Below are 21,452 nucleotides of genomic sequence, written 5' to 3' on the forward strand. Positions count from 1 at the left end.
TTATTATCCTCTTTCTTTTCTGTGACCCTCATACTCACAGAACAGCTTTGCACTGGGCCACTAATGCCAATTAAGGCTAGCCACCTTTCTCTTTCCCTCACAAACTTGGGCAACTCCTGCCATCTCAGGTCTTTAACTGCTTATTGCTCAGTTAAAGGATCTGGAAGCCAATCTAGTTATGGTGTAAAGGAAGAAAATTAAAGACAACATTCAATAGTAGATTTCCACTTCCAAAATAGTAGGGTAGATGTAGTTTGCCATGTTCCTCCTGCTAAGTACACCAAAACCCTGGACACTATATAGAAAGCAAATAAAAGAAGACTCTAAAAGGTGGAGAGAAAAAGACAGATTGACAAGGTAACTCAGAATCCAATGAACAACAAAGTGGTGAGTTTTCTGGGTTTTCTTCTTGGCCTGTAGATCCCAGTCTTGGAACTGCAGAAGCTAGAAAACTGGAAACACTAACAAATGCAGACAAAACAAGCCCAACAAAAGCCTGCTCTCTCTAGCTGGAGGAAAGGGAAGCTTAACAAGACAGAAAACTTTTAGACAATTACAACTCTCTCCAGCCAAATACCAAAGAAAAACTGTAGTCTCACCCCACCTCTACCAGAAAAGGAGCTCAGATTTCCACCCTTGCTGGGCTGTAAGAAGGCATGAGTGAATAACCTAGACTCCTATTTCTACCTGGCAGTAATGAGGCTATGTCTCTCCCTTTCCCTGCCAGAGTGATGTCCAAAGAAGCCAGATAAAACAGAAGGTTAAAATAAAATTCAGAGTCTCATAGTATAATATCCAAATATCCAAATTTCAATAGAAAATCATGTTATACCAAGAACCAGAAAGGCCTCAAACTGAATGAAAAGATAATCAGTAGATGCCAACATTGAAATGATAGAGATGTTAGAATCATCTGTCAAATATTTTAAAGCAGCCATCATAAAAATACTTTAATGAGAGGTTACGAACACACTCGAAATAAATGAAAAAATAAAATTTCTTCAAAGAAATAGAAGATAGGAAAAAGAATTATACAGATGATTTGTTGGAGCCGTGAAACTATTCTGTATGATACTATGTTGGTGGATACTTGTCAATATCTAAACCCATAGAATGTACAGCATCAAGAGTGAACTGTAACCTGTAGACTTTGGGTAATAACAATGTAAATTAGGCTCACCAATTGTAACAAATGTACCACTCTGTGGTGATGATGCTGTGAGGTTGATAGTGGACAAGACTCTGCATGCTGTGTGGTGGCTATGAATATATGGGAACTCTCTGTATTTCCTGCTCAATTTTGCTGTGAATCTAAAATTGCTGTAAAAAAATAGCTAAAGCATTGCTAAAAGGGAAATTTATAAATTAAATAAACTATTAGAAAAGGGGAAGAGCCTCAAATCAATAATCTAAGCTCTCACCTAGAAAAAGAGTGAAGAAAATCCGAAGGAGACAAATATAAGGAAGTATTAAGGATAAGAGCAGAAATCAATGAAATTGGAAACAGAAAGACAGTACAGAAAGTCAATGTAACCGTGAGTTTTTAAAAATTTTTATTTTTTTAATTTTTAATTTTTTAACTTTGGCCACACCACGTGGCTTGTGGGATCTTAGTTCCCCAACCAGGGATCGAACCTGGGTCCACACACTGAAAGCCTGAGTCTTAACCACTGGAGCACCAGGGAATTCCCCGTGGATATTTTTAAAGATCAATAAAATTGATAAACTTCTAGCAAGACTGATAAAAAAAAAAGAGAAAAGACACAAATTACCAATATCAAGAATAACATAGGGTTAGCACTACAGACTGCACACACTAGAATCATGGGAAGGGAACAAACTCTATACACATGAACTTGACAACTTAAATGAAATGGGTCAATTCCTCAAAAAGTACAAACTATCACAGATTATCCAAAATGAAATAGATAATGCTAATAGACCTATAACTATTTTTATAAATTTATTTATTTTATTTATTTATTTTTGACTGCATTGGGTCTTTGTTGCTGCATGCAGGCTTTCTCTAGCTGCGGCGGCGAGCAGGGACTACTCTTAGTTGTGGTGCATGGACTTCTCATTGCGGTGGCTTCTCTCATTGCAGAGCATGGGCTCTAGGTGCGCAGGCTTCAGTAGTTGTGGTGTGTGGGCTCAGTAGTTGTGGCTCATGGGCTCTAGAGTGCAGGCTCAGTACGTGTGGTGCATGGGCTTAGTTGCTCTGCGGCATGTGGGACCTTCCCAGACCAGGGCTGAAACCCATGTCCCCTGCATTGGCAGGCAGATTCTTAACCGCTGCGCCGTCAGGGAAGCCTGGACCTATAACTATTAAGGAACTTGAATTTACACTTTAAAAAAGTCCCCCAAAAGAAATATCTCCAGGCCCAGATGGTTTCACTCAAGAATTATACAAAACATTAAAAGAATTAATGCCAATTCTAAACAATCTCTTCTAGATAATAGAAGAGAAGGAAATACTTCTTGACTTATTTTATAAGCCTAATATTATCCTGAGAAAGAAAGAAAGAAATGGAGAAAGGAGGGAGGGAGAGAAGGAGGGAAAGGAGGGAAGAAAGAAAGGAAGGAAGAAAAGGAAGAAAGGAAGGAAGGAAATTGTAGACCAATATCCCTCATGAATATAGAGGCAAAATTCCTTATTAAAATATTAGCAAATATAATTCAACAATATAGAAGAAGAATTCTACATAATTAATTAGGTATATTCTAAGGAAAAAAGGATGGTTCAATATTTGAACATTAATGTAATCTATCATATCAACAGGAAATTGCATAATATTATTAATAGATGCAGAAAAATCATTTGACAATATTAAGATCCATAAGATCCATTATGATAAAAATTATGATAAATTATGATAAAAATTCTCAGAAAATAAGGAAAAAAAGGAAACTGCCTCAATTTGACAAAAATCATCTACAACAAAACTATAGTTAACATTACACTTGATGATGAAATACTGAATTCTCCCCTTCTCTTCCCCAAGACTGAAAACAAAGCAAGGTCGAAGTTACACTATTCAAAATCAATATTAATTGTATTTCTATGTACAAGTAATGAATACATGGACACCAAAATTTTAAATATAACACCACTTCTAATCACTCAAAAAATGAAATGCTTTGAAATCTAACAAAGCACATATATTACTTGTATGCTGAAAACTAGAAAACTCTGGGGAAAGAAATCAAATACAATCGAAATAAATGGAGATACACATTCATGGACTGGAATATGCAACATAGTAAAAATGTTAATTCTTCCAAAGTTGGTGTACAGGATTAGTGCAATTTGTATCAAAATAGTGGCAAGATTTTTTGAAGGCGTAAACAATATTATCTTAAAATTTATGTGGAAAGGCACAGGAACTAGAACAGCTAAAACAATTTTGAAAAAGAAGAAAAGTAGGAAGAATCAGTCTACCTGATTTCAAGACTTATATAGGTACAGTCATAAAGACTTTGTTAAAGGCAGAAAGATAAATCTATACATCACTACAACTGAACAGAGAATCCAAAACTAAATCTGCACAAGTATGATTTTTTTAACAGCTTTATTGAGGTATAATTGCTTTACATGGTTGTGTTAGTTGCTGCTATATAACAAAGTGAATCAGATATATGTACACATATATCTCCATATCCCCTCCCTCTTGCATCTCCCTCCCACCCTCCCTATCCCACCTCTCTAGGTGGTCACAAAGCACCGAGCTGATCTCCCTGTGCTATGCAGCTGCTTCCCACTAGCTATCTTTTTTACATTTGGTAGTGTATATATGTCAGTGCCACTCTCTCACTTCATCTCAGCTTACCCTTACCCCTCCCCGTGTCCTCAAGTCCATTCTCTACGTCTACATCTTTATTCCTGTCCTGACCCTAGGTTCTTTTTTTTTTTTTTAGATTCCATATATATTTGTTAGCATAGAGTATTTGTTTTTCTCTTTCTGCAAAAGCAATGCAACAGAGGAAAGGTAGCCTTTCCAACAAATGATACTGAAGCAATTGGACATCCATAGGCAAATGAATGAATGAGCGAATGAATGAATAACGACCCTCCATCTCAGTCTCACTTAAAATAATTAACTCAAAATGGATTATAGACTTAAATGTAAATTTAAAACTATAAAACTTTTTTTTTTTGCGGTATGCGGGCCTCTCACCGCTGTGGCCTCTCCCGTTGCGGAGCACAGGCTCCGGACGCGCAGGCTCAGCGGCCATGGCTCACGGGCCCAGCCGCTCCGCGGTATGTGGGATCCTCCCGGACAAACCAGTGTCCCCTGCATCGGCAGGCGAACTCTCAACCACTGCGCCACCAGGGAAGCCAGTATTTGAAGAGCTAGTAGTTGGCACTATCCAGAAGTGATCAAAGAAACCAATCCTCATAATCAGGAATATCAATAAATCCCAAATAGAAAAATAAAAATAAATATCAACCTAGAAACTTTTTGGTAGAACTGTAGAAGCCAGAAGACAAGAAGACTTTAAAAACCTCTAGAAAGACGAGACAAAGGATTCATGATTAGACGGATGACTTCTTAACAGGAACAGTGGAAGCCAGAAGATGGCAGAATATATCTTCAAAGTACTGTCACCCTAAAATTGCATAGCTGTTGAAAAATGTCTTTAAACTTATAAAACAATTCTTAATTTAACTCCTAATAAGAGCAATGTAATTAGAAGTCTGAAATATCATTTCTCACCTATTAAGTTACCCAAAGTCTAAAAGTTTAACAACACATTCTGTATGAGGGGCTGTGAAGAACCAGGTAGTCTCACATATTACAGGTGGGAGTGCCTCACATGGAAGGCCAAAGTGGGTAAATCTAGCAATATACACAGAAACTATAGCTTGCATTTACTCTTTGACCCAAATATCTGCCTTCTGGGAATTTATTTCTCAGATACAATTATACAGCTATAAAATAATGTATACAAATTACCCATTTGAGCAATATTTGTAGCCAAGGATTGGGAAAAAATCATGTTCAATAAAATGAGACTGCCTAAATAAACAATAAAAAATCTACATGATGAAATATTATGCAGTTATTTAAAAAATAAGAATGAAGATCTCTATGTACAGGTATGAGCATAGTTCTAAGATTTTTGTCATTAAATGATGTCAGTAGACAAGAAAAAAGGTTAAAAAATAATATATATTCATCTATGCTTTTAAAAAGCTGGAATGATTAAAGCAAAATTAAAAATTGTTACCTGCATAAGGTTGGTAGAATAGAATAGAGGGGACAACGATTAGAATTAAATTGTGTAGATCATTTTTATATTTGATTGTTTCTTACTGATTTGTAGGTGTCTTAAGGTAATCTGCACATGTTAACCCTTTGGCAATTATTCGTGCTACAATTATTTTTACTCTTTTTTATAGTGCACTTGATGAATAGAAGTTCTTATTTCTAGTGTAGGAGAAAAAAACTAGCTTTCCCATTGTGATTTTCACTTTTTTGTGTTGTTTTTAAAAATCTCACCCTCCTAAATATTCAAGAACAGATTATTTCAACCTTATATTCAATACAAACTCTTCCAAAGAATAAAAAAAAGAAACAGTACTCCTCAACTCATGTTACGAGATTGACACCAAAACCTGGCAAAGGCAGTACTTTCTCATATTATAAAGATAAATTACAGACCAATATCACTCAAAACATAGATGCAAAAATCCAAATGAAATAATAGCAAACCAAATCTAGCAATGTATGAATAAGAAATAAATATATATCATGACCAAATTGGGTTTATTTCAGGATTCAACTATTCCAGGAATAGTTCAATATGGTAAATATAATATTTTTCATGAGGAAATTAATGATATAATTTCCTCATGAAAAAATAAAAGTAGAAAAAAACATTTGATCATCTCAATAGATAAAGACAATACAACTAAAACATCGTTTATGATTAGAAACTTGGAAACCTAGAAATAGAAGGAAATGTCATTAACATGATTAAAGAATCTAAAAAAATAAAATAAAAACTAAACTCCTACAGTGAATTTCATACTTAATGGCGAAATGTTAAAAATCATTATCTTTAAAATAGAAAATATAACAAGATATGTAGTGCTAGGTGAAAACAGTAAGTAAGAAAAGAGAGAAAATAAGTGTATAAAAACTATCTTACCAACACACCTAGGCAAACTAAGGTGCACAATCTTCTGAGATCTATTAGGAACAATACAATAAAAAAAAGAGAAAAAAATCATTTAGTAAATGATGTGCTTTCATATATAAAAAACTTTAATCTACAAACTATTAGTATGTAATAAAAGAACTTAGCAAGATTGCCAATATGAGATCAATACAAAAAAATTTAAATTTCTGTCTATAAACAATGAGATTTTAAAAACACAACTTACAATTTACTTGCAGTAACAACAAACATATATAAATATATAATAGTTATGTATAATTCTAATAGTGTACAGTATACTTATGTTGAAAATAGTAAAACTTCATTTAGATGCATCAATAAAGATGTAAGTAAAGGGACCGAGCATGTTCCTGAGTAAGGAGGCTCAGTATACTAAAGATGTCTAATACCCCAAATTGACCGTGTTCATAGATATTAGCCTTTGCACACACTATGCTCTAAAAATACTGTGGAAGAAATTTCTTTTTTTAGAAGACTATTTTAAGTGCCTTTCTAATTTCATCTATATCCTAAAATAGTTTGCATTCCATCCAAGTGTAATAAATGGGAAGGGGAAAATAAAAGAATACAAGTTCTATATTGGTGTGGAGAGAACATTAAAGTTGATTATAAACTACGAAAAGTGTCAGGAGTTAATACTCATTGGGAGATTAATATTGAAAACTTATAAACCACCTTATAATGCTTTGTGCTTTTCAAATTACTGCAATATCTACTTTTGCTTTTAATTCCTCAAGGTCTTTTAAAATATTTATTAAATTTTGACTGCACAGTTCTAGGAGATGGAGATACAGAAATGAATAAGACAGCTCAATTCCTTGAATTCCTACACCTTAAGTTCTAATGGAGGAGGCAAATTAATTAATTAATAAACAAGATAATATCAAATGATGATAACTTTTATAAAGAAAGTAAAGCATAGTAACATAATAGAGAATGACTAGGGGAGTGAGGTGTCTTTTAAACTGGTTAATCACAAGAAGTGTCTTTAGGAGGTGCCATTTGAGCTGAAATCTGATACAATAAAGATAGCAGCGTCAGAGAGTTCCCAGCAGAGGGAACAGTTGATGCAGATGTCCTTAAGTGAGTGGAACTTAGCAAGGCAGAGCGGGATAGGTGAGGAGACATGCAACTTGGCAAGACAATTACCATGTAAAACAGTGGTTCTCAAAGTATGGTCTGTAGACTCCTTGGGTAAAGGCACTTTAAAGGGTCACAGAGTTAAACTTTTCAGAAGAATACTAACATTTTATTTGCCTTTTTCTCTTTGTTGACATCAGTGTTAATAGTTCAGAAGCAATGGTGGGTAAAACTACTATAACCTCAGCACATCAAGGTAGTGATACCCAGACTATACTAGTATTATATTCTTCATCCATCACATATCATTTGCATGACTGAGTTGCAAGCTGAACTAGTCACCTTTTTATGGAAAACATTTTTACTTGAAAGACAAATGATGGTTATTCAGATTTGAATGTTTGCAGACATTTTCTCAAAAAGTAAGCCAAGTGAGACTGTCACTTCAAGGAACACAACTGACAGTATTTGTTACCGATGATAAAAAGTCATGCATACAAGTAAAAATTAAAATTTTGGAAAACTTGTATCTGCTACCATGAGCTTGACATCTTCTTGATACTTGACTTTTCTAATGAGACCAACAGTGACACGACAAATGCGATATTTTGATACTGTATCATGCGATGTGTTAAAATTTGAAAAATCTGCAGAACTCAGTGAAACAGTATTTTCCAAATTAACTGATTCATGATGTTAAAAATCATGCATGTGTGAAAGATTCAATCAAAGTGCATGATAGCTCAATAGATTTTAATATATCAGGGTATGAAATTTCCTTGATATGGTTCCAGATCTCAAATTTCAACTAACCTTTGAGAAACTATCACTTGTCAAGTTTGGGTATAAAATCAAAGGATATCTGAAAAGGTTATGAAAATACCTCCGCCCCCCCCCCCCCTTTTCAGCTGCATATCTATGTGAGGCCAGATTTTCTTCATATACTTCAACCAAAACAACAAATTAAAACAAATTGAATGCAGAAGTAAATATAAGAATCCAGCTGTCTTTTATTAAAGAGACATCAAGGAGATCTGCAAAAATGCAGAACAAAATCACTCTATACATCAGCTTTTATTTTAAGAAAATACAGATTTTTTTCATGAAAATATATTTTTATTGAAGTATAATTGATTTACAATCTTGTGTTATTTCGGGTGTACAGCAAAGTAATTCAATTATATATATCGTTTTTCAAATTATAGGTTATTACAAGATATTGAATATAGTTCCCTGTGCTATACAGTAAATTCTTACTTATCTATTGCATATGTAGTAGTTTGTAATCCCATATTCCTAATTTATCCCTTCCCCTTTCCCCTTTGGTAACTGTAAGTTTGTTTTCTATGTCTGTCTGTTTCTGTTTTGTATATAGGTTCATTTGTGTTATTTTTAAGATACCACATACAAGTTATATCATATAATATTTGTTTTTCTCTGTCTAACTTCACTTTGTATGATATTCTCTAGGTCCATCCATGTTGCTGAAAATGGCAATATTTCATTCTTTTTTATGGCTGAGTAATATTCCATCTTCTTAAACCAATCATCTGTTGATGGACACTTGAGTTGTTTCCGTGTCTTGGATATTGCAGACAGTGCTGCATTGGAGTGCATGTATCTTTTTGACTTAGAGTTTTCATCTTTTCCGGACATGTGCCCAGGAGTGGGATTGCTGGATCATATGGTAGCTCTAGTTTTAGTTTTTTTAGGGAAATCCCATACCGTTTTCCATAGTGGCTACACCAACAAAAAAATGCATTTATGTTAACATGTCATGGGTTTAACATTATTATTTAAAATAAATAATTTTTTTGATAAATTTATTTTATTTATTTATTTTTGGCTGGGTTGGGTCTTCGTTGCTGTGCACAGGCTTTCTCTAGTTGCAGCGGGCAGGGGCTACTCTTCGTTGCAGTGCACGGGCTTCTCATTGCGGTGGCTTCTGTTGTTGCAGAGCATGGGCTCTAGGCGCATGGGCTTCAGTAGTTGTGGCGTGCAGGCTCAGCTGTTGTGGCTCGTGGCTCTAGAGCACAGGCTCAGTAGTTGTGGTGCACAGGCTTAGTTGCTCCGTGGCATGTGGGATCTTCCCAGACCAGGGCTCGAACCCGTGCCCCCTGCATTGGCAGGTGGATTCTTAACCACTGTGCCACCAGGGAATCCCTCTTTTATTTTCAGTATAATAAGTATCAGTAGTTAAAACCCCATAAACAAAAGCTCTTAGGGTCCTCAGTAATTTTTAAGAAGGGGTCCTGAGATCCAAAAGTTTAAGAACTGGAGATGTAAATTTATGAATTCAGGTTCTGCTGAGAGACAGTACAATATTCTGCTTAAGAACACAGACTCTAGAGCTAGATTGCTTAGGTTTGAATCCCAGAACCAACACTCAGCATGTGTATGACCTCAGACAAATTACTTAATCAGTCTTGCCTAAGTTTCCCCATCTGAAAAACAAGAATAATAATGAAACTGATATCATAGATTTTTGTGATTATTAAGTTAATTTATATAAATCACTTAGATTATGTTTGGCTCTTGGCAAATACTATACGTGGTCATTATTATTATAATAAATATAACAGCAAGCCACTGAGAGTTTAGGAAGCAGTAATACATAATCTGATTTAGTAGTTTTTTTAAAAAATCTGTTGGCTGTTGTGTAGGAAATGGATTTTAAGAGGATAGAAGCCGAAGTAGGGAGACAAGTTAGGAGGCTCTGATAGCATCTCAGACAAGAGATGATGGTTTGGACTAGGGTGGTAATAAGGGAGAGGGAAGGAGTGAACCTTTTGGGGAAATATTGTGGCAGCAGAGCTGATAGGATTTGCATACCCTATTGGATGTGGAAGATGAAGCAAAGAAAAATCAAGGATGGCTATAAGGATTTTGATTGAATAGGGTAGATGAGGATTCCATTTCCTGGGATGGTGAAGACTGGAAGAGAAACATGATACAGGGTGATGCAATCTAGAGTTCTGTTCCAGACATGCCATGTTTGAGGCTTCTATTCCACGTCCCAGTAGAAATATCAAGACAGATATTTGAATCTGGAGTTAGTTCAGGAAGAGTTCAGGGTTCAAGATGTAAACTTTTCAGTCACCTTCTAGAGATTATATAAAGCCATGGGTGAGATTTGTTAGGATGAAAGTGTAGGCATTGAAAGATAACAGACTATGCAGCCCCCCCAAAAAATGCCCCTTTGGTATATTGATTATTTTGAGCTGTAGTCACTTGAAAAACAGCAAATACAAGCAGGGGCTTTCTCTGAACTCCTTTTATCTGCCTAAAGACAGATCCTCAAAAGGAGTTCAATTGTCATAAATCCCCTCCCTGGGAGTTTCGTCAACCAGGGAAGATTGACTCTTGTCACAGGAGAGGAGAATAAAAGTGGACACCGCAGCCAGACAGACTGTGTCACAAACTAACATACTTCCCATCTACTCGTCTAAAGGTCCGTTCATCTTTCCTAAAAATCATTTACTCTCCCCAAGAGGTCTACCTCCCTCCTCCCCTTTCCCTATTAAGTCTGAATTCTAAGCCATTTTATAAGTTACTCATTTTTCCCTGGGAATCTACCCCGTATACATAAAGTATACGTTTTGTTTTGTATTTGGGGGAGGGAAGATTTGAAAAGATCCTTTATTATTTATTTATTTACTTGTTTTGAACTATTCCAACAGGTTTTATTGTATTTTTTCTTCCATTTTTTTGAAATATAATTGACATAGGGCACTATATAAGTTTCAGTTGTACAGCTTAATGACAACTTACATAGATCATGAAATTATTATCACAATAGGTTTAGTGAACAGCCATCATCTCACATAGATACAATGTTAAAGAAATGGAAAAAATTATTTCTCCTTGTGATGAGAACTCTTAGGATTTGTTCTCTTAACAACTTTCATGTATAACATACAGCAGCGGGCGGGGGCTACTCTTCGTTGTAGCCCCCGCCCGCTGCTGTGTGTTATACATGAAAGTGTATAGTGTACGTTACATCCCTGGGACTTATTTATCTCATAACTGGAGATTTGTACCTTTTGACTGCTCTCATCTAATCCTCCCACACACACCCCCCACCCTCCAGTAACCACAAATCTGATCTCTTTTCCTATGAGTTTGTTGTTTGTTTTTGAAATACAATTGACCTCCAACACTGTGTTATTTCCTGTTACACAACATAGTGATTCAATATTTCTGTACATTTCAAAGTGATCACCATGAGAAATCTAGCTATGATCTGTCACCATACAAAGATATTACATAGTTATTGGCTATATTCCCCACACAGTACATATCATGTCTGTGAATCATGTATTTTGCAACTGGAAATTTGTACCTCTTATCTCCCTCATGTATACATATTAATAACCTTCTGTTTGTTTTTCTCTTGTTAATCTGTCCTTTATTACAAGGGTCTCAGCTAAGAACTCAGAAGAGTAGAGGGAAAATTATTTCTCTCCCCTGCCTCCAACAGCAAGTACTGGGACAGTTCATTTTTATAATTTTTTTCATAAAAGCTAACTAAACAAAATGCCTTGTGTGGCACAAAATCATATCCTTATAAATTAAACGCTTTCAAAGTTTTGCCATTTTCCCTTTACCTGTTTTGCTTTCCTATGTCTATTATCCTTTTATACTCTTTTACACCTTTATGTGTCAAATTTTATTTCCCTCCAAAATTTCCTCACTCTGCTTCCGTAAACTACTTCTTTGTTATTTAAGTCCGTCTAATTCGTTGCCCTCCAGATGTTTCACCACCTGCCCTCCTCACCAGCCCCCAGCCCCCAGTCTCAATTAATAAGCTCAGAGTGGAGAAGCCTAGGCTTCTGGAATGTGGCAAAACCGATCCAAATTCTGGCTCTGCTACTTACCACCCAAGCAGCCTTGGACCCAAATGTTACCAACCAGGGTTCTTGGCCTTCCTTAATCAATAGAAATTGATCACAGGCCAGACAAGAAGTTCAGGCAAGGCTTTACTGGGGCTCCTGCTGCAGCAGGGGGGAGCGAGAACAAGTAACAGTCCCTTGCTAGCTTGCTTCCCTGAGGGGATGGGGCGAGCTAGTTCCTTATATGGGGTGAGGGTAGAGGTGTGTCCAGGGGTCGGGCTGGAGGGTTGGCTCAGGTGTCAGCCCACCCCTCTGTGGTGTTGAGTTGGGGGGGGCTGTGAAGGGCCTTCCTGAGACAGACCCCTCCCCCTCAGGTTCTCTGCTTTAGCTCCTCTCTGAAGTACCTAGGTAACAGTTATCTGATGCACATTTCCTGAGTTGTTTTACAGATGCTAAAATTCCCACCAAATGGAAGAAGTTAACTACTTGATAACCATGAGCACCCAGACTTATTGGAGCCTGAGGATTGATAGTGTTAAACCTGTGACCCTGCCCTGTTACCTCACCCTGTCAACCAGTCAGAGAATTGCATGAGCTGATCACAACCCTGTGACTCCCTCCCTCACCTTGTCTTTAAAAATGCCTCCCTGAACCCCACTGGGGAGTTTGCATTTTTAGAGCATTAGCTGCCCCAGACTCCTTGTCTGGCGCCTTACAATACACAGTGCACTTTCCTTCATCACAACCCAGTAGGTTGACTTTATGTGCAGGCAAGCAGACCCAAGTTTGGTTCGGCAGCAAAATCCAACCTTCCAGTATCATTGTCATCATTCCTGCTGATTTCACGTGTGTGTTTCAAACTACCCTTGCAAGTTTCTAAATTTATGTGAAGAATTCTCACTAGCCTCTACATTCACATGCTCAATATAATTGTATATTCTTTCCCGACAAATTTACAGCTTTGTACTTTGTTTTGTTGACTCTTGGCCTCCATTTCTCTGATAAACACCTTAAGTTAAATAGTCTCTCCTTTTATTTCACAGGGATACTGTGGGTGTCAGCTGTAAATGGGCTTGGTTTCTTTCTCACAGTCTTTTTTTTTTTTTTTTTGCGGTACGCGGGCCTCTCACTGTTGTGGCCTCTACCGTCGCGGAGCACAGGCTCCGGACGCGCAGGCTCAGCGGCCATGGCTCATGGGCCCAGCCGCTTCGCGGCATGTGGGATCTTCCCGGACCGGGGCACGAACCCGTGTCCCCTGCATCGGCAGGTGGACTCTCAACCACTGCGCCCCCAGGGAAGCCCTCTCACAGTCTATTTTACATCCTTACCTATCAGGGACAGTCTGTCACTGTCTAGACCTCTGAGCGTTTTAAAAGCCTATAAAGGTGTTTGAGACCTAAAAGAAAGAAGTCTTGGCTCCAAATTCAAAAAAGATAACTACAAAATCAAAACTGATAGCAAAACTATAAAACTCCTTTCAATTTTTTACAGAAAAATTTTTTACAGAAAAATGATGCATATCAAATATATTAAGTGTGGTCGCGTCTACTACATTTGATATGATGTGTCTTGGGCGACCAGTTTCTGCACTCTTGAAGCATTAATAAGACTTTTCTCCCCTGATCTTCTTATCCCTTTCCATCTAATCCTATTTCATCAGGCATTTGTTCCTCCTTCAAATAATTTTGCCAAGTTTTAAGCATTCGATAAATTCATTTTTCCTAATCTCATACATAAGGTGAAAAGGAGTATCTACCACTCTACATTTCAGAACTTCTTTCTTTCAAATATATCCTGCTGATTCACTGTTAAATATAAAGAAATATATCTAAATAAATGTAGTTTAAATTTTTGTTCCTGTGGTAGATTCCAAATATTTGTCTTAGGGACAATTTTCTAATCACATCTAGCCACATAAGTATTTCTTGAATACAACTGAAATTTCTTTCCATTACTATTCTTTTCTAATAAAGTGAGGTTGTCATATACTTCGCTTTTTCAATTCAATTAATTTCAATTAAATAAATGTTCAATTAAAGTTAGAGAAGATATACCTACTATACACAAAAGTAGCGCAAAGGAAGGAGCAATTGATGCTGCTGTTTAGAGAAGGGCATCAAGGAATAACAATAACTATCTAGGTGCCAGGAACTTTATAATACCATTTTCTGCTTTAATTAAACCAAACTTCCTTGTGCTAGAATCTGTGAAGTTCAGGCAACAGTAGTAACTTAATTTTCACTTGCTGGTGCTCCTGTGAATATATCTAGAAGTTGCTAGGCATGTCTTGAATATTGTCCAATAAGTCTGTTTGTCTCGGGAACTGCTGTGGGCCCACTGAGCATGAGGGTCTCCAGTGGATTCTGTCACCTGGTGAGTGCAGTTTGCTCACACATCGAAGTCCCCCACGGGGTGCTACCACAGCTCCAGCAATCCCGACAACCACCATGGAGGACTCTCAAAGTGCCAGAGCAGGCTGCCAGTTTTTGATCAAGTGAAGTACGACATCCCTCTTCTTTGTGTGATAGAGCCTGTTAGAGTGGCCCTAGGCAGTTATATGTATGACTTAATATTCTGCTGACTTCTTTATCAGGTTGTTCTTCCAGGTTTTTATTCCAGGTCTTTTTCTCTTTTGAACTAAGGTCTGCATGTATGGACTGGATTGGAGACAGGCTGGAATAATATGGAGCTGTTGTTTGGCTGTTTCCCTGAGAGTGAATCACCTGTGGTGTGACTCTTCAACCCCAGGTGAGTGAATGTTGTTTGGGCAAATACCATCAATCATCTGGCACACCTACCCACCTCCAAACTCCAACAAGGGTCACAGCTCAGGCTTACTGGCTAGAATAGAAATTAAATTTATCTTACAAATAAGAAAACTAAAGATCAGCAAATGTAGGTAATCTGCTGGAGTTCATATGCTTAACAAACAGCTGAAACACAATTCAAATCCAGCTTCAAGTTTTGTGGGTCTTGGTTTTTTGTATAAGAATATCGAACTGCCTCCTGAAACTCAAAGATGCTCTTCTTTACCTCAAGATATACAATTCTGTTCTTTAAATGCTTGCCTTACCTTTCCAACTTTGTAAAGAAGCATCAATAAACAAAACTGATAATTACTCTGTTCGTAAGGAGTTTACACTTCAGGGGACTGATCACTTTTCTTCCTTCTTTCCAAGCTATTATTTTAACCCGTATAACTAGGAGGAAGTAATCCTTCAGCTGCCTTGGCGTGGTGGGGAAGAGTAATGTCCAGCTTCTCTACAGGAGGATACAGAGTTCCTTTTTCAGGATTGACGTATCAACCCAACCAACCACTCCTGGCAGCCTACGGCCTGTTTCCTTCCGTGTGTCGGAGGTAAGAGAAAACAAACAAAGCTGTTTGCAGAGCATGGAGAACTTTATTGCAGCTAAGATGCATTACTACTGTCTCCAGCACATATTTCCCTAAGTACATAAAACTAGCCACCTGGACAGAGGAGGTAATCCAAGAGTCACTAAGAAATTGAACAGAATTCCAGCTGCCCCTGCAAGTGTATAACAATGACCTACTCCAGCCTTTCCTGAGCATATGAGAAGACTGTACAAAATGGGCTGGGGAAGGAGGGAGAGGAAGACATTGCTCAGGGTTTAAATAGAGTTTCTTCTGTTGTTTGTTTGTTTGTTTTATTGGAGTATAATTGCTTTACAATGTTGTGTTAGTTTCTGCTGTACAACAAAGTGATTCAGCTATATGTATACATATATCCCCTCCCTCTTGAGCCTCCCTCCCACCCCACCCCCATCCCACTCCTCTAGGTCATCAAAGAGCACCGAGCTGAGAATGGGAGAGGGGAAGACAAGAGGAAACAGGCATAACAGGGAAAAGAAACAAGCCTGTCAGCCTGAAGCGCCCAGGCACTGATGCTAGAATTTAGATATGCAGCCCTAGTGTACAATAGTGATTTGGGTGTCAGTCGGGTCACCCGACCTTGTGATCTAGATAACATGACTTTGACCCTCATCTCATCCTTGTAGAAAGTTCAAAAACACTTCCCAATATTCCATCAAACCCTGAAGTCTTAAACTACCATGATCATCTCTGACTTCAGACTCCTGCTTCTGAGAGCCACCTAGCCATCCTACTCCTGTTCTTACCCCATGAATCTAGACACAGAAATGAGCACCTTTCCATAATTCCCAAAAGTTAGGCAAGTCGTATCTGGCACAGACTTGACGGAAGGTTTGGGAACCGTTACCCAGTTTTATCAGTTTTAAATTCCCGCTAGAATACAATTATCATGAAGGCAGAAGTGTGTTCATTTGTATAACCCCAATGCTGAGAACGATTAGAGGATGCTCAATAAATATCTGTTGTATGGATGAAGCAAGGCATCTTTTCCTCAAGGAAAAGACGAGCAACCTCTTATTTATTTTATACATCCTTGTTCTTAAATGTCTTCAGCCTGCATCCCACTAGGCCTTTCCCACAGGCCATTTATTTCTATGTAGCTCCCATCTCTTTCCCTTTATCTCTTTCCATCTCTCCTCCTCATTCCCTTGTTCCTGGATTAGCCCTGGGAACTTCACATTTTCCTCATTTTATCATGTAAAGCAATTTATATCTCTCTATGCCTAACTCAGAAGGTTTGCGTAACCAAATCCATTTTAGTGCTCAGCAAAACCGTATAGCCTTTTAGTTACCTGAACCCATCTGGCATTATGTTATCCTATGCGAATAGGGCCAGTAAGGATTTCCTTCACAGGAAATAAACAGTTAAACTAGGAATCATTAAAAATTATATATTTATACCTTAAAAGTTTTATTTTATCTCAAAACATATTCATGTTTGTTTATTCACCCATTGGTTGATGTCAGGCCAAGTAATGTTCTTTAAGCATGAGTAGCCAGGTTGGAGCTCTGTATCCGCTTTCTTTCTTTCTTTTTTTTACTGAAGTATAGTTGATTTACAATATTTCAGGTATACAGCAAAGTGATTCAGTTGTGACACAAAGTGATTCAGTTGTGCCTTTTTCAGATTCTTTTCCATTATAGGTCATTACAAGATACTGAATGTAGTTCCCTGTGCTATACAGTAGATCCTTGTTGTTTATCTATTTTATATATAGTAGTGTGTATCTGTTAATCCCAAATTCCCAATTTGTCCCTCCCCCCGTATCAGCTTTCTTAAGTAAACCACACCCCTAGTGCATCTTGTGCTACTTCTGGTGTTTGATGTTTTAAGGTAATTGACAAGTTCTCTAAGGACAGAATTTCTTTTAGGTTTCTTTGTTATTCCCTGGTGTTTTATAGCAGTCTCGCCACAGCAGTTTTCTTAGTAATTTGCTTTGTTTAAGATTTCCAACAGTTTTTGTATGTATTTTATCAGATTACATAACATTTAATTAAGGACAGAATTTAATAAATATGTTTGGCAAATTTGGGCGCAAGCACAAGGGACCCTTGGTAAGCAGATGACTTAATGGGAAGGAGCAGAAGTATTCACGAACACTGGCTGCAGGCATTCAGGGTGTATTTCAGCTAATCTGGTGCGTCTATTAAATCGTCCATTCAGAAATACTCTAATGTACAGCATGATGACTACAGCTAACACTGCTATATGATATATAGGAAAGCTGTTAGAATAAATTCCACGAGTTCTTATCAGAAGGAGAATTTTTTTTCCTTTATTCTTTCCTCCTTTCTTTTCTTTTTATTGTATTTATGTGGCAAGATGGTTATTAGCTGAACCTATTGTGGTAATCATTTCACAATATATGTAAAGCAAACCATCATGCTGTATGCCTTAAACTTATACAGTGATGTGTGTCAATTATTTCTCAATAACACTGGAAAAAGAGAAGTACTTTACTGTAGCCATTTTTCCTCAATAAATCCCGATCAGAATCTCTACTTTTGTGCTTATTTAAAAAAATACTTTCACGTTTTAGTTCTATCAGTTACATTAGTCCGTAAACTCACTTTTGCATCTGCACTGAGATAGGGAGAGAGGAAGCCTAGGACTGCTATAGACTGTAGAGATGCCGAGTACTCTGATAGGCCTGAAGGTGAGCAGGGGATCTTAATGAGAAGCATACAAAAGAGACCCAAAGTCTCGCCAGAAACGAAAGAGCGGCACATGCAGGTGACCTGCTCAGCTGCCCCTTCCCATGAGGAGTAATTTCCCTTTTTTTCTCATATCTTTAGGGCTTTTGTGTTCTACTGAAGAGTATATCTCATAAATCTGGCAACTCAGTGTTCCATTATTTGTTTTTGACCCTTGAAACTTTCCCAGCAGAACCTGCCTCTCTTTAATCATGATCTACATGCTGGTAGTTTTACAACATAAAGAAGACACATAATGTTTGCCTTAAAGGATCCAGAAAGGACTGTCATCTTGTTTGTTCCCTTCTGAAAATCTTCCTGGTTCCATGCTATAACCAAAGGGTTCCCAGAACTGCATCTGCCTTCTGTCTTCACATCTGAATTAAAAGCACCTGACAGTTACAACTTCGTCCATCCCTTGACGTGGCTTTCTTTCATATTTGCAGTTTGCGGCCAAATCAAAAAACAAAAACAGTCTACTCTTTCTCCTACCACAGGAAGTGGGAATAGCAACATATTAACAGACAACCAAGTTTGAGTCCACAGTGGCCACCAAATGTTCAACATATAAAATCGTTACCTGTAGCAAAGGTTAATCACTGATGTGATGGCCGTGTGCCTCTCTGCAGCCTGCTGTTCCATTCCTCCTAACGTCCACTAAAAGTATCCAGGGGCACCCACTCCTGACCACTCTCAGGCACTCATCACCACGTACCCCCCCCATAAAATAACCCCAGTGCCTTCCTTCTGAATCAAAGCTGAATCCTATGAAGTCTGAGCATCTACCGTCCTCCCTCCAGGAGACACTAGAATTGAACCCACCTTATTCCACATCACTCATCCCCCCAAACATGGGTACTTGGTGTCATATCTTCTCTAGCCTTTTTTCATCCCCATATTGCTATGCCATGCTCAACACATGCCTCAGTATCCTGTATCTCTTTGTGGACTGTTCTGTACACCTCATGGCTAGGTTGGGAGAAGCAGGGGTCATGGGTTAGGGATGGGGCACACAGAGTACAAAGGCTCTAGTAACATTTTATACCTTAGGCTGTAATGTATGTACATGAGTGTTCATTTTATTATTCTTTTAATTTGTATATATTCATGGTAGATATTCCTTTACATGTATGATCTACTTCATAATTTAAAAATTAAAAAAAAAATACCTCTGTTCTCTTGAGGCATGTACCATCTAGCCAGGATACTCTCTATCCCATTTCATCAACCACTGTCAGTTACTGAAGTCCTGGATATTCTCCCTGGTTTATTCCTCCCCAACAAGGGCCTGCTATCAGTCTGGTTGATTTTCATACCCAGGAGGTGACCTGTCCAACAGACTGGACTCTGAGTTCCTGAAACTCCTCTGTTCAAAAACATTTTCCTTCCCCTCCTCAGCCACCTTGAACTTTTCAAATCAGTAATTCAGAAAACCCACCCTCTAATGCAAACACTATCCTTCCAGCTGTTTGTTTCAGCTGTCCCCTTTCCACCTGTACTTCTGCCTGCCTATTGTACCGTCATCCCTTCAAGCCTCTTCTTTTTTTTTTTTTTTTTGGCCGTGCCATGCGACATGCAGGGTCTTAGTTCTCCCACCAGGGATTGAACTCACAGCCTGGGCAGTGAAAGCATGAAGTCCTAACTACTGGACAACCAGGGAATTCCCTCAAGCTTCTTCTTTATGCCTTTCCCTCACTCCCCTCCTGCATGCACTTCATTGTTATTCAATTTAGATTTTATAGTCCATCTCTCCACTCTTTTGACTTTGTTCAATTTTTTTTTTATCCATTTGTTCTTTCATTGCACCTACCTGGAAAAACCATACCTGAATAAGCCCAACCATTCGCTTTCCTGTACTGCTCTTGGGCAGCTAAACATTGCTAGAGAAAATCATAAAGCTGGGCTGAGTAAGGCCAGTTTTCAGTCACTCATCTCCGAATCTCACCACTGACAAACAACATTAGGACACATCTCTTATCAGTCCCTTCTCTCACTCATCACAGTAACTTTTCAAGTCCCTCCCTTCTCAAGCCTCTGACTAGCCCAGCTCTCCTTTCATTCTCAGCCAATGACTCACCTCCTTCAGAAAATAAATTTAAACAATCATACATAAATGATCTCATCTTCCAGCCCACAAGTCTAGAAATATACGTGTATATATGAAACCGAGCAGATCCCTGCAGGGCCTTCGTGATTGCAGACCCTTCCATGTTCCCCCACTCCCACCTTTAGAAAAAAAAAAAACCTTATTTTCCCTGGCCTGTTTCAGAAAACAGATTCAAGCAATTAATCATTTAAGGAGGGGCAAAAGCAGGAACTAAGAAAAGGCAGTCAAGCAAGGAAGGTGATAACAACTTAAGCAATAAGTAAAATTGAAGGATTGGGTCATAAAGTCCTAGTTCTCCTTGAGAAAAACAGATAACAGTGTCTGACACACATTCTTAAGTTATTTCTTACGGAAACCAGACCCCCGACCAGGTGGAAACTGCTGACCCTGAACACATAGACCATAGACTGGTTGGAGCTGGAAAATTGATGATCAAGATTACTGAAACACCACCCTGTCACCTTACTGTCTACCAATCCGAAAAGTGTCCATGAGCTGATCACACACCCTGCGACCCTCACCCCAACACTGCCTTTAAATACATTTCTCTGAAAACCATCGGGGAGTTTGGGTTTTTGAGTATTAGCTGCCCATTCTCCTTGTTGGGTGCCCTGCAGTAAACACTGAGCTTTCCTTCACCACAACCCAGTAGGTTGGCTTTGCTGCGTATCTAGGTGGGTGGATCCAAGTTCTGTTCAGGAACATACACAATCATCCTACAACACGTTCTTCCTTTTATAAGGAAGAGTTGTTCTTTCTGCCATGTTTGGAATCCCATTGCCTCTCATTTTCTTGGAGCCATCGTCATTTACGCCTCCTCTCTCACATTTGCCACCTCTCCCTCTCCACCAGCTCCTTATCAACATTTAAATAACTCAACTAACTTTCACCCTTAAAAATCCTCTCATAACCCTATCCCCACTTCTGGTTATCACTCTGTTTCTTTCCTCTGCTTCTGGTAAAAGAAGCATAATTTCTGGTTGTTTTCAATCACTGAGTGGATTTCTAGAACCAGCCTATTTTTCAGGTTTTGGTCTACTATAAAATGAGGAGAATCACGAATACTGTCCCGTTCAATTTTACTAATCCCTTCTATTAATGTCTGGTTCGTTGAGTACCCAGAATGCATTTCTTCTTTCACCTGGGATGAACAGTAGAACCGACA

The 21,452-nt window shown here is 38.2% G+C and overlaps 1 protein-coding gene across 6 annotated transcripts in view; it reads left to right on the top strand.

Moving 5' to 3' along the window:
* GUCY2C (guanylate cyclase 2C) overlaps positions 1-21,452 on the top strand; it is a 106,409-nt gene that overhangs the window by 12,911 nt on the left and 72,046 nt on the right. For 3 of the 6 annotated variants that reach the window (XM_079936430.1, XM_079936429.1, XM_079936431.1), the window contains exons 2-3: positions 14,738-14,843; positions 15,275-15,453. In XM_079936430.1, coding sequence (XP_079792556.1) covers positions 15,344-15,453 — 110 coding nt within the window. In that variant the 5' untranslated portion in view covers positions 14,738-14,843; positions 15,275-15,343. Of the gene's footprint in view, positions 1-14,737; positions 14,844-15,274; positions 15,454-21,452 lie in introns of those variants that run through there. The other 3 variants (XM_079936426.1, XM_079936428.1, XM_079936427.1) reach the window with 2 other exon arrangements.

Source organism: Stenella coeruleoalba, assembly GCF_951394435.1.
Source record: "Stenella coeruleoalba genome assembly, chromosome: 11".
NCBI lineage: Eukaryota > Metazoa > Chordata > Mammalia > Artiodactyla > Delphinidae > Stenella > Stenella coeruleoalba.